A 13,275-nucleotide genomic window follows, 5' to 3' on the forward strand; every position below is an offset into this window, starting at 1 on the left:
ATTAAAACATTGGAAAACACTGCCGGACTTACGTGTTTCAAGCATCGTGTTGGAGTTCAAAAAGATAAAATAAAACGATTACAAATTAATTAATATAAATGAATGAAATGCAAACGCCCTATCCTAACCAAGACTAGGAATTAAATATGCAACTATCCTATGCACGCGCCACAGTCTCTGATCACGATGCCACCGTCAACCGTACATGGGAGCCTTGCCTTTACCTGAAAAACAATATGGCACACGGCCTGAGTATTTCGAAGAAATACTCAGTAAGTGACCCCACTATAGGGGCCATGCTAATGCAAACACATGCAATCATGAATAGGGACCTATCTCTAATCATCTTAGGGGTGGCCTCCAGTCTCGGACAAATTGGATGTGTAGTACTTCCCTACACACGACTCACACGTGCGAGTGTGAGTCCCCAGGGCGCTCGCACACCCCCTGGACCCTCTGGTCAAGCTAATCTGTAGCGACGTCCGGAGGTCAGCGGAACCCCATAGTGTCATGCGCCTCATGAACACCCTCATCTGTGTGCTTTCGCACCTGTGCGCATTCGCGCTCATCATAAGGTGCGCGTCCGCACTCATCATCTCTAGGGGAAGTAGCCCTATGCTTATGAACATACAAAATGCATGAGGTCCCTCTAAATCCATCGTAATGTCTCTTCTGACACAACCCTCTAGTCTCATCTCTTTGTTACTCTAGGTAACGCATATCGTGGATATTTATATTAATATCATTTTCATGCTCTTAGGGTTGTGTCCTACGTCGATCTAACGACATGATGCAATATGGCACTCATCATCATCTAGCATGCTCAATATGGAAAACATCATCATATTAAGGTAAAAATCATGCAATCATCATGCTCATCATAATGCCACAACGTGCGTCAAACATATTAAGCGTCACTCAACAAAATATGTATAAACTGGCACATATCATCAAGCATCATACAATTTATATAGCCTATCCTATAGTAAGGCCACTTACTTGGTTGGCCTCGGCCGAAGTACTCCCTAAATAGCTAAACGTAAGCTCCCGTTCCGTGAGAGCTGCTTCCTACTTCGCTGGGGTTTGTTTCCTATCACACCGTTCACCACTTTCCGTTAGTATTTCACAATTAATTTACCTAATTTAATAAATGTGAAATACGGCTCTAAAACGGCCTCGGATACCTTAATCGGGGCCGAAAACAGATCCGGGAGGGTCGAAACAGTGGAAACCGGGCTGAAAACAGGTGAGCCGAGCCGAACAGCCGCTGGAGCCGCCGGAGGAGCCGCCGGAGCGTCACCGGAGGGAGCCCGAGCCGTTTGCGCCGAGCCGAGCCGAGGACTGCCGCGCCGCTGTGTGACACGTGGCAGCAGCAGAGAAAGCCACGTCGGGCGGTAGTGTCGGGTCGAAGCGCGGGTCGCAGTCCGGTTCGGGTCGTGGTTCGGGTCGCGGGCTGTGGAAGGCTACTGGGCCAAGGCTAAACGTTGGGCCTCGGCTTACTGGGCTGGGCCGCAAGTGTTTGGTTTGCAGGCCGGCTCAATTGGACCGTGGGTCTAGTCTGGGTTGGTTCAACTGAACCGTAGCTTCTGGGCCGGTTTGAGGTTTGGGCCGCTGTAGTTGGGCTGGGCCGAAGGCAGAGGCCAAGGGGGAAACGGGCTGGCTCTCCCGGGTTCTGGGTTCGGGTTGACCCGGATCCGTGGATCTCGTCTTCCTTACCCGACTTTGGCCGATTTTCCGGCGAGTTTTCTCTCTCCTTCCCGCGGCGTTTCCGTTGCCGATTTTGGTCCTCTTCCTTCCCTTTTCCTCTTTGTTCGTCGTCCTTCTTTCCTTTTTGGGAGTTTTGGGGCCTAAAAGCTCCTAAAAGCCATAGATCTAAGAATCGATTAAGAAACCTAACTTTCCGACCTCGGTTACCGATGACGACGCTTACGAAATAACACAAAATGCACCCTGAGTTATTGTGCTTTCGTTAGGGATCTCTCTTACCGTAGTAACAGGTCGTTTGGTGTCGGTTTAAGGGTGGTTTGAGGGCTCGTCGAAGAAACTGAACACTCGCCGACGTTTGTCCGAAATCTCTCTCTCTCTCCAAATTTTCTCTCTTTTCTCCCTTCGCAGGTGTTCTGAAGATGCTGGGCTGAGGGTGGGCGTGCTGTGGCCGTCGTTTCGCGTGGGTTCTGCGAAACTCGGCGGTCGCCGAAAATCTTGCGGGTTTTCCGACGACTGGGTTTTTTTTTTTTTTTTTCATTTATTTATTATATATATATATATTTTCTTTTTCTTTCTTTCTTTCCCGGGTCGTTACACCATCCCCTTGGGAGCCCAACATCCTTGCTGGCACACTACTCGATGTCTGGCTCTGATACCATTTGTAGCAGCCTAAGCCCACCGCTAGCAAATATGTCCTCTCTGGGTTTTCCCTTCCGGACTTCCCCTTAAGGTTTTAAAATGCGTCCGTTAGAGAGAAATTTTCACACCCTTATGAGTAATGTTTCGTTCCCTTCACCAACCGATGTGAAATCTCACAATCCATCCTATTTTGTAGCTTCCCCTCAAGGGTTTAGTACTATTTGTAGCAACCAAAGCCTACCAGTAGCAAATATTGTCTTCTACCCAAGCCTACTACTAGCAAATATTGTCTTCTACCCAAGTCTATCGCTAGCAGATATTGTCTACTACCCAAGCCTACCGCTAGCCGATATTGTCCTTTTTTACGCATCCGTTAGGGAGAGGTTTCCACACCCTTATAAAGAATGTTTTGTTCCCCTCTTCAACCGATGTGAGATATCACAGTAGCCATGTTCAAGATAATGCAAACCAACATTGTCAACTGAAGACCACCATAACCAAAATCTCAAGCTTTGGCAATGAAGATACAGAACGTAGCGAGTCATTTTTCAAATGTATTAACCTCATATCAAGTTCAGTTCACAAATTTTAACTATAATACTGTATTGCCAAAAGAAAATGATCGGAACTGCTTGGCCGATGATTTTTAAAAAATCTAAAACAAAATTTCAATGAGAATATGTGCCCTGATTTTCAAGAACAATTGCACTTGTTCTTCAAGTGGAAGAACATAACGATCTTAAATTTTCTAATCCACTTAATAATCCTAGTTCTGAGAAGCGTCTTAAAACCAGATGCTTATGAATTTTGCAACGAAAACATCAACTATTTTGCAGCGCTTAGAACATTTCGCTTCACGAATTGAAACTTGAAATTAGAAATTTCGCTACATTCGCAACAAAAAACCAGAAGTAAAACAGATCAAGAAAAGCTTGAGATAAGAGAGATCAAGAACCTTCAAATCGGAGCACTTCGTACACCAAAGCTCAACGTCGAGACTAGAAACCTGCAAACACACTTCGAAGGAACCTCCTATTATCAAATTTGATTCGAGATATTAAGTTTGGATTACATATCTATAATTGTGAGCCTCCCGCCCATGGAGCACTCGAGCCCTCGAACAGTCTTCCCTTTATCGAGGTTTGACCCTTCTTTTGGAGTCTTCGAACAAAGTACATCATTTATTCAGCACTTCAGTCACTTTTGACTATAACTTCGAAGACTCACAATACATTTGAGGATTTTATTGACATGATTAAGTTGCATGGCTTTGATACCATGGTAGGAATCACGACTCTCCACAATGGTATGATATTGTCCGAGTATAAGCTCTATGACTTTGTTTTGGGCTTACCCAAAAGGTTTATAGTATTCCTTGCTTATAAACTCATGATCATTTCCTAAATTAGTCGGGAACAATCCTGAACAATCCAATCTCACCTTCTTCAACCCCTCACAATTGGACGCGGCCGTCAATTTCCAATCCCAGACCTCCAACTGTACCACGTCAGAAAATTAGCAACCTCGTGCAAGCCGCCATCATTGTCTCCAATCCGATGAGATTCATAGGTTAAATGAACATCTCTAAATATTAATATTTTGTGTGACGTTAAGAGGTAAAAAGGAGAAAACAAGACATTATTAGACATAATCACTTAAAAAAAAAAATAGCCCTAATAAGATTTTGGTTAGGATATGCAATGAAAACAACTATAAGATCCCACATTGACGAGGGGACGAAACATTTTTTTTTTGTAATGGTGTGAAAATTTCTTTAGCGGCGCGTGCCAGGGAGGACGCTAGGCCTTAAAGGGAGTGGACACTAGACGGTGTGACAAAGAGGACGCTAGCCCCAAATGGGGTGGATACTAGGGGTGTACATGGTCCGAGTTGAGTTGGGTTGGGTTAGGTTAAGAGATTTTTTTGATCCAACCAAAAGTTCGGTTTGGTTGGATTGGTAACCCAACCCAACCCTCTATATTTTTGAGTTGGGTTGTCAAATTTTATTAATCCACAATTTATAATTATTCGGATACAATGATAAAATATATTAAAAGTTCACAAATCAAACTATAATTATCCAAAAAAAAATATCAATAAAAAAGAACGAGTGAAAGTTGTTACATATTAACACAGTTCAACGTTATCATAACACTAAAAATAACTCAATATTGACATTAATTAAAAATATATACAAATAGATAAAAAAAAAAACAAATAAATAAATTCAATAAAAAACAGCTTGCAAAATTGTTACATATTAACATAGTTCAACACTGTCATAAAACTAAAAACAACTCAATACTCATTTCTTTAGAATTTGTATAATGAAATTAATTAAAAATATATATAATAAATTATACCCACAAAAAACATGTGTTTGCCTAGCATCGAACTCGGACATGAGTGTTGTTCTACGAAGGTTTTGTCCCACGAACTCGCAACCAAACCTGTTCGAGTTTAGAAAAATGAACTCAACTCTACTCGAAATGCTAATCCATCCCAACCCAACCCTTATAGTTCGGGTTAGGTTGGTCCGGGTTGTCAGGTTGAATGTACATCCCTAGTAAACACCGAGCAATATATCAGCTAAGACGCTGAGATCCGAAGAAATGAATTGTGAGATCCCCACATCGATTGGAGAGAAACGAGTATGACACTAATCACGAAGGAGTAGATTACGAGATCTCACATCCGTTAGAGAAGGAAATGAAACTTTTATTTATAATTTAAAAAGTTATAGAACTCATTAATAAAAAAAATTATAAGATATATAACAATTTAGTTCACAAAAAATGCCTTTAAATATTCTATTTCTTAAAAACTCGATATGGGGTTATTATCGTCATTTCACAACATCTTTCCCCTGGCGCCCCTTCTATATAAGAAGGATCTTACCGGCTAGGGTTTTACACCAAAGGTTCTTCACATATCATTTTCTGAATGCTTGTTTTTGTTCATGCGCCGTCGAAGTTTCAGTAGATTTCAGCGTTTTTTCTTCAAATTCTGGGGTTATATCTCAAATCTCGCACATAGTTCTTCTTGGAAATTTGTTTCTTTTTGAAGTTGTTTCCAGGATTTTATTTGTGCGTACAGCAAATCATCCTTTCTGCTTGAGCCATCTCTCTCTTTTCCATAGAGATTTGCTCCAATGTAACTGGATTATATCAATTTCATTCATCCCCGAATTATTTCTTGAATTCAGTATTCGATTATTTTGCTGATTGTTTAGGATTGCGAGTGATTGCCTATTTGTAAGCATGCTCAACCTCGCGATATTCCATCGATTGTTTCGTCAAACGGTTAAATCTCCGGTGATTTCTTGGCTTTAATCTGGTTTTCGACGTATTTTCCCTTAGTTTCCTTACACATTAGGTTTTTTCGAGTTCAAATCAGTGGAAATCGATTATTCCTAGGTTTGAATAGGTTTCCACCAGACGATCTGTTCGTAACATTATTGTTTTCTTGCATTTTACGGCTGATGATAAATTGTTAGTTTAGTTCATTGACGGATTTGCTTACATGAGCTGATTATTGTAGCGAATCTCACCAAGGATGTGAGTTTATAGAGATCGTCCAATCAATGGCATTTTGATTAGATTCATTCTGTAGATGTGTTCTTGCCTTTGACACAGTGTTCAACATATCAAGTTTTCTTGCATCCTTATGAAGCTAAAGATCCAGATATGAAATGATTATGTTTTTCACGGATCTGAGCTTAGCTGCTTAGCTTTACATTCCCCTACAGAAATTAAATATATCAGTGCATTGTCTTGGCCAGGATAATGCTGCAGATCTGATCAAGAACTTCAGGCATTTGTCATTGGATTAAGTTTTCATGTTTTAACATTATCTGCTGCAATGTTGAACATAATTTGTGCTAGGCCATAGAGATTGATCCATTGCTTTTGTAAAGATGATTTTAAGATTGATTTGCATAGGTCATTGATGTTGGATGATGGAAGTCCCACATCGACTAATTTAGGGAATGATTATGGGTTTATAAGTGAGGAATTCTAACTCCTTTGGTATGAGGCCTTTTGTGCAAGCACAAAGTAAAGCCATAAGAGCTTATGTTCAAAGTGGACAATATCATACTATTGTGGAGAGTTGTGTTCGTCTAACATGGTATCAGAGTCATGCTTTAAACTTAGTCGTGCTAATAAATTAGTAAATTCTCAAATATCGAACAAAGAACTCCTAAAGAAAAGAGTCAGCAGTCAAAAATGACTAAGACTCCAAAGGAGTCGAGCCTCGATTAAGGGGAGGCGCACTTTGTTCGAGGGGAGGTGTTGAATGATGGAAGTCCCACATCGGCTAATTTAGGGAATAGTCCTGAGTTTATAAGTGAGGAATACTAACTCCATTNCTTTTGGGCAAGTACAAAGTAAAGCCATGAGAACTTATGCTCAAAGTGGACAATATCATACCATTGTGGAGAGTTGTGTTCGTCTAACAATTGAAACGGGTGCTGCTGCAAGTTTTGGTGGGATCTCCCTTTTCAAATAATTCAATGTGCTGTTGCAGATTTGCATATAGACCATATTGGATATTCTCTCACAACGAATGAAGAATGCATTATTTGAACATTATTTGAACGTATCCATATTCTATTACAAATTCAATAAAAATAATCAATTTAGTTTCAATGGTGTGATTTCTTTTTGAAACAAAATAAGTCATTAATTTTTAGTTTTCTTTTCCATATTCAAGTCAAATTTTGCATCTATTAGGGAGAGGTTTCTATCTCTATTAGGGAGAGGTTTCTATCTCTATTAGGGAGAGGTTTCTATCTCTATTAGGGAGAGGTTTCTATCTCTATNACTTCTCTATTAGGGAGAGGTTTTACTTCTCTATTAGGGAGAGGTTTTACTTCTCTATTAGGGAGAGGTTTTACTTCTCTATTAGGGAGAGGTTTTACTTCTCTATTAGGGAGAGGTTTTACTTCTCTATTAGGGAGAGGTTTTACTTCTCTATTAGGGAGAGGTTTTACTTCTCTATTAGGGAGAGGTTTTACTTCTCTATTAGGGAGAGGTTTTACTTCTCTATTAGGGAGAGGTTTTACTTCTCTATTAGGGAGAGGTTTTACTTCTCTATTAGGGAGAGGTTTTACTTCTCTATTAGGGAGAGGTTTTACTTCTCTATTAGGGAGAGGTTTTACTTCTCTATTAGGGAGAGGTTTTACTTCTCTATTAGGGAGAGGTTTTACTTCTCTATTAGGGAGAGGTTTTACTTCTCTATTAGGGAGAGGTTTTACTTCTCTATTAGGGAGAGGTTTTACTTCTCTATTAGGGAGAGGTTTTACTTCTCTATTAGGGAGAGGTTTTACTTCTCTATTAGGGAGAGGTTTTACTTCTCTATTAGGGAGAGGTTTTACTTCTCTATTAGGGAGAGGTTTTACTTCTCTATTAGGGAGAGGTTTTACTTCTCTATTAGGGAGAGGTTTTACTTCTCTATTAGGGAGAGGTTTTACTTCTCTATTAGGGAGAGGTTTTACTTCTCTATTAGGGAGAGGTTTTACTTCTCTATTAGGGAGAGGTTTTACTTCTCTATTAGGGAGAGGTTTTACTTCTCTATTAGGGAGAGGTTTTACTTCTCTATTAGGGAGAGGTTTTACTTCTCTATTAGGGAGAGGTTTTACTTCTCTATTAGGGAGAGGTTTTACTTCTCTATTAGGGAGAGGTTTTACTTCTCTATTAGGGAGAGGTTTTACTTCTCTATTAGGGAGAGGTTTTACTTCTCTATTAGGGAGAGGTTTTACTTCTCTATTAGGGAGAGGTTTTACTTCTCTATTAGGGAGAGGTTTTACTTCTCTATTAGGGAGAGGTTTTACTTCTCTATTAGGGAGAGGTTTTACTTCTCTATTAGGGAGAGGTTTTACTTCTCTATTAGGGAGAGGTTTTACTTCTCTATTAGGGAGAGGTTTTACTTCTCTATTAGGGAGAGGTTTTACTTCTCTATTAGGGAGAGGTTTTACTTCTCTATTAGGGAGAGGTTTTACTTCTCTATTAGGGAGAGGTTTTACTTCTCTATTAGGGAGAGGTTTTACTTCTCTATTAGGGAGAGGTTTTACTTCTCTATTAGGGAGAGGTTTTACTTCTCTATTAGGGAGAGGTTTTACTTCTCTATTAGGGAGAGGTTTTACTTCTCTATTAGGGAGAGGTTTTACTTCTCTATTAGGGAGAGGTTTTACTTCTCTATTAGGGAGAGGTTTTACTTCTCTATTAGGGAGAGGTTTTACTTCTCTATTAGGGAGAGGTTTTACTTCTCTATTAGGGAGAGGTTTTACTTCTCTATTAGGGAGAGGTTTTACTTCTCTATTAGGGAGAGGTTTTACTTCTCTATTAGGGAGAGGTTTTACTTCTCTATTAGGGAGAGGTTTTACTTCTCTATTAGGGAGAGGTTTTACTTCTCTATTAGGGAGAGGTTTTACTTCTCTATTAGGGAGAGGTTTTACTTCATTCAACGTCTTGATATGACTTCGATACTATTACTTTGCTACAAGAATATTATATTTTGTTGATATTCGAATAACTTCATAAACAATTTTGATATTTGAATTATCCCACAAGTAAAATTGATGCTTGTGTTAAAATTGAGGAATTTTATAGCTCGAATCTTTGAATTGATGAAAAGGAAGAAACTAAATTCAAAGGAAGAAACTAAAAGGAAGATCTAGACCAAATTGATCAAAAGGAATAGAACCTAGTGAATTGAAAGGAAAAAAAACAAAGGATGATCAATCTAAAACTAGACCTAGAATTATAAGAAACTAAAATTTGGATTACCTTGTTAATCAAATATCTCAATATAAAAATCGTTGTCTAAGATTTGAATCACTCTATGTGCAAGATGGATCATGTGACTAAGACTAAACATGAATAAGAACGTGAAACTTCAATGATTAATTTTTTTTTTTTTTTTTCATTAAGATTGCATGTTTGGAATTATTTAAAATATTACATAATTCTATGTAGTTTTAGATAGTGGTATCCCCTACCCAAGGTTGCCGTTGTTATTTCTCTCTTGCAAGGGTTGGGTTGTTCATTAAAGAAGCGATTCGTGAGCTGAGTTCAGAACGTTGTGAGACAGTTCGGTCCATATTCGGTGGGGGCGTTAGAGCATTGAGAGAACCTTTCCCTAGTACGAGAGGATTATTGTGCCCACAGTAAACGCTGGGTAAGCCAAGTGCGGAGTGGATAACTGCTGAAGCCAAGTGCGGAGCGGATAACTGCTGAAAGCATCTAAGTAGTAAGCCCACCTCAAGATGAGTACTCTCCTATTTCGACTTACCCAAAATCTCTCTCTGCCCTCACTTTCTAAAACTTTCTCTTAAAACCGAGGCCAGAGGCTTGTACGTCGTAGGCGAAGCAAGAACGAATTGACTTAGCTCACTTGTCATTGAAAAGTGAGTGCCGCACAATCGCAAGTCCGCTGTCATTAAAAGTGTGATTGTGACAAGTATTTAAAATAGTACATAATTCTGTATAGTTTTAGATGGTACGTTTTAGACAGTCACATTGTAGTTGCATTTATTTGGAGACTTTGACTTTCTTAAGTTGATAATTTGAATTTCCTTCGAGAAGTTCATTAGCGTCTCCATCCTTCAACCCTTCCTCACTCTCTCGGCCATTGTTGGTTTACCTTTTCCAAATTAGCTTTCCCATTCTCAATGTGAGGCATCATCAGAATAATGGTACCAAAATTCATATCAAACAACATCCAAGGAGTGTTACACTTGCAATAATCGCTAATCAATCCACAAACTTCCAGGACATGCAATATGATCCAAGTTTTTATGAACATCATCAAATCAAATGGATTCTAGATAGATATCTAACACGAACCGGACACAAAATGGCCATCACACAATCTAACAAAAGGACTATAAAGTCCCGCTGAATAGCATTCGATCGATTCGTAATCAACAGTATTATGGCAGAATCGTAAGCAGAGATGGAACAACTGATAGGTAACTAAAATCTACCAAAATTTGCATTTTGAGTTCAAAATAACACACAATAGGCATTGAATTAGCTTGAAAACAACGTAAGATCAAATCAAACCCTGTATCCCCTGCTGTTTCTCTTTCCTCTTGCCCTCTCAAACTTCCTACCCTTCGACCTCACATACGGTTTGCTATGGCTGTGCGGTACACCAGGCGCGGGACCAAAATGCTTCACAGCCTCCCGGGAGTTCTTAGAACCTCTAAGAAGAACCTGCAGATAGAGCAAAAGAATAAAAATGTAGCCAAGAGATGATTCAAACCCCTACAGAACTACTAAACCATTGCTGGAAACTCTTTAGCTTTTTGATCTACAGTCTACAAGACATGATATATGGATAAACAGTACAATATATTAATCCCAAAGTGTAGCACCAAGTTTAAAATGCAAATGGACTAAATTACTTGGAACGCAAAAAAAGTCGATTCGGCACATTCAAAAACAGTGTTAACAGAAGTATCAATGAAAAGTGCCATACCGTGTTCTGACCCAGTGGAGCCCTCAAAGCAAGCTGGTCGAATGTCAAGCACTCCCCACCAGCCTTCTCAATCCTTGCCCTTGCTGTCTCAGTAAACCTCAGAGCAGCAACTTTCAATGCTGGAACTTCATAGACACGAATATCATCGGTAATAGTCCCAACAACGACGGCAATCTTACTTTCCTATTACATCACAAGGAAATGTGCAGAGTTTCAGATATCTCAAATATGCAAAACACTACAAAACAACCGAAATAAAATTAGAAAACTACAGGATTAACCAACCTTTCCTTTCGTGAACTGGATAAGCCTAGAGAGTGAAAGTGGAGGTTTGTTAACCCTGCTCATAAACAGGCGCTTGAGAATCACAGCATTGAACTTGCTTCCAGTCCGACGAACAAGGAAGCGGTAAAGCTGATAAGAAATAGGAGAAATAATTTGTTTAGTGAATGCAGGCCAGGTGAAATGTGTGTATTTGCAGGAAAACACACAAGTAGAAAAACGTACTACACTTCATGCAAGTACTTATTTTGTAAAATAACAAACAACAAAAGTATGCATAAAATACATGGAAGGTAAATTAAGTACCCTCCCCTCTCCCACGACAGAATCACCATAAAAAACGATGCCCATCCATCTCACTTAAGAGCAAGATATGCAAACGAGCTCAAAATATAGAAATATTGGAGCCAGTTCCCTCAGAACAATTAAAGTAAAGATTAATCACAAAGTGATCAGCATTAGCATGGTCAAGTTAATCATCACTGGGAACATTTTATTCTTTTCCAACAAAATCAAACAAAATCCAAGAAGTATAGCTCATGCAAATCGAGGTATGTCGATATTCAGTACCCAAAAAGGGCAAGTAATAGAGGTAACATAGCATTTTAGGTATTAAAAAAGTATTAACAAAAAAGCAAATGCAGTAAAAGAGTGCACTTACGTTTGGGTATTTCCTAATCCCAAAAAAGTTTCAATAATTCACTTCAATAAAAAATGACACTAATACTGGACGTAAGGCTCAGATATTATGGGTAAAAGACTATTCCCCGACCTACAAAAGATCTCATCATGAGCTGGGATTCACAAATATCATCAAAGCAGATAGATCAGTCATCGAAACCAATTCGTTCGATAGAAATAAAAAAACAAAAATTAGGCATTTATAAACTGCTAGCAATTTAAAACGGATTTGACAACCGCAACGCAGACAGACCGAAATTAAACTTAGAAGATGAATCAAATAATGAGGGAAAACTCCGTTTACAGAAACCAAAAATCCAACCGACTGACATTTCAGTTAATTTTAAATGGAAGCATCTCAAAGACAATCCAACAAAACACAATTAAGCGACTCAACAATCAAGCATATTTAAGAATCAATAGATCAAATAAAAGTGCATATGAACGAGAAATATCAATTAACAAGTACCTTGACGAGTAACTTGAGATAGATATCATCAGATTTGGGCGCAGTCCTCTTGGTCTTCTTGCTCTTACCTCCTGCGACGAGATCGATCCCCTAATCACAGCATCAAGTAAAATCCAAACAAGAAATACAAATCAGCCATTAAAGGTGGAAATTCAAACAGAGAAGGCAGTGATTAAGTAAAGAGATTTAGAGGCTACCATTGTAGCTCTCTGAGTTTGCGAGCTGCGTTCTGCTGCCGGTGCTGAAGGAAGACGAAGGTGAAAACTAGGGTTTTAAATTCCTTTTATAGTGCTGGATCGCCCCTTGTCCATGGTGGGCTGGACCGGGCCAGGAAGACGGCCCGTTTTAAAATTAGCCATAAAAAGAAAATAAATAAATAAATAAATAATTCATAATTAATTTTTTAATTTTTTAATTTTTTTATATATATTAGGGTTTCTACCTATTGTTGAAGTATCTAATGTAGAGTCGGTGTGTATGAAATTGATACCTCTTACATATGAACATATTGTGTACTCGATGAGGCCTCGGGAGCGTGAAAGTAGTATGAGCTTGGTGGGTTTTATACGTGCGGAGGTGATGCTTGCATAACAAGTGTAGAAAAGAATTGGAGTCGAGGCCTGTCCTTGAAGTCTCATTAGGAATGTATGTTATGACTCATATCGCACGTGGTTGCTTTTTGCAACTCCGACAGTGGAGTTACTTATTGAATATTTTGATATACTCAACCTTTTTTATGACATTTTTTATCCGCATGGCAGTTAACGACTCTTGATAAATGGGTGCAGGTGAATTCTCCGTTCGATGAATTTCCCGTTTAGACAGAAAATAGGAAAGAAATGGAGAATATTCTTTTTCATTAGGTAAATGGGGTTAATGGAGAGGAAGTGGAGAACGTTTTTTTTTTCGATAGATAAATGGAGTCGGAGATGAGATTATACTCCCCATCCCCGCTCAATTCTCCATCTCCACTCCATTTAATATATATATATATATATATATATATATATATA

The 13,275-nt window shown here is 39.0% G+C and overlaps 1 protein-coding gene and 2 non-coding genes across 3 annotated transcripts; all 3 read right to left on the reverse strand.

Annotated features, from left to right (window-relative positions):
- Nucleotides 1-10,195: 10,195 nt before the first annotated feature.
- LOC111779966 (60S ribosomal protein L18-2-like) lies at nucleotides 10,196-12,531 on the reverse strand. The gene is made up of 5 exons (XM_023660189.1): nucleotides 12,460-12,531; nucleotides 12,263-12,352; nucleotides 11,116-11,244; nucleotides 10,831-11,013; nucleotides 10,196-10,565 (listed from the first exon to the last, which is right to left on the reverse strand). The coding sequence occupies exons 1-5, from the start codon at nucleotides 12,460-12,462 to the stop codon at nucleotides 10,407-10,409; spliced, it is 564 nt and encodes a 187-aa protein (XP_023515957.1). The 5' UTR covers nucleotides 12,463-12,531; the 3' UTR covers nucleotides 10,196-10,406.
- Nucleotides 11,522-11,602, reverse strand: LOC111780764. The gene has a single exon (XR_002812909.1). It is a non-coding gene; the product is annotated as a small nucleolar RNA snoR53Y (small nucleolar RNA).
- LOC111780762 lies at nucleotides 11,844-11,939 on the reverse strand. The gene has a single exon (XR_002812907.1). It is a non-coding gene; the product is annotated as a small nucleolar RNA snoR69Y (small nucleolar RNA).
- Nucleotides 12,532-13,275: the final 744 nt, after the last annotated feature.

This window comes from Cucurbita pepo, chromosome LG18 (assembly GCF_002806865.2).
Source record: "Cucurbita pepo subsp. pepo cultivar mu-cu-16 chromosome LG18, ASM280686v2, whole genome shotgun sequence".
Classification (NCBI taxonomy): domain Eukaryota; kingdom Viridiplantae; phylum Streptophyta; class Magnoliopsida; order Cucurbitales; family Cucurbitaceae; genus Cucurbita; species Cucurbita pepo.

Excerpts from the sequence above, each read along its gene's own strand:
- LOC111779966 (XM_023660189.1), bottom strand. Across the intron at positions 11,245-12,262 it reads ATCTCAAGTTACTCGTCAAG|CTTTACCGCTTCCTTGTTCG; the intron begins GTACTTGTTAAT and ends ATTTCTTATCAG. Across the intron at positions 10,566-10,830 it reads CTCCACTGGGTCAGAACACG|GTTCTTCTTAGAGGTTCTAA; the intron begins GTATGGCACTTT and ends CTCTATCTGCAG.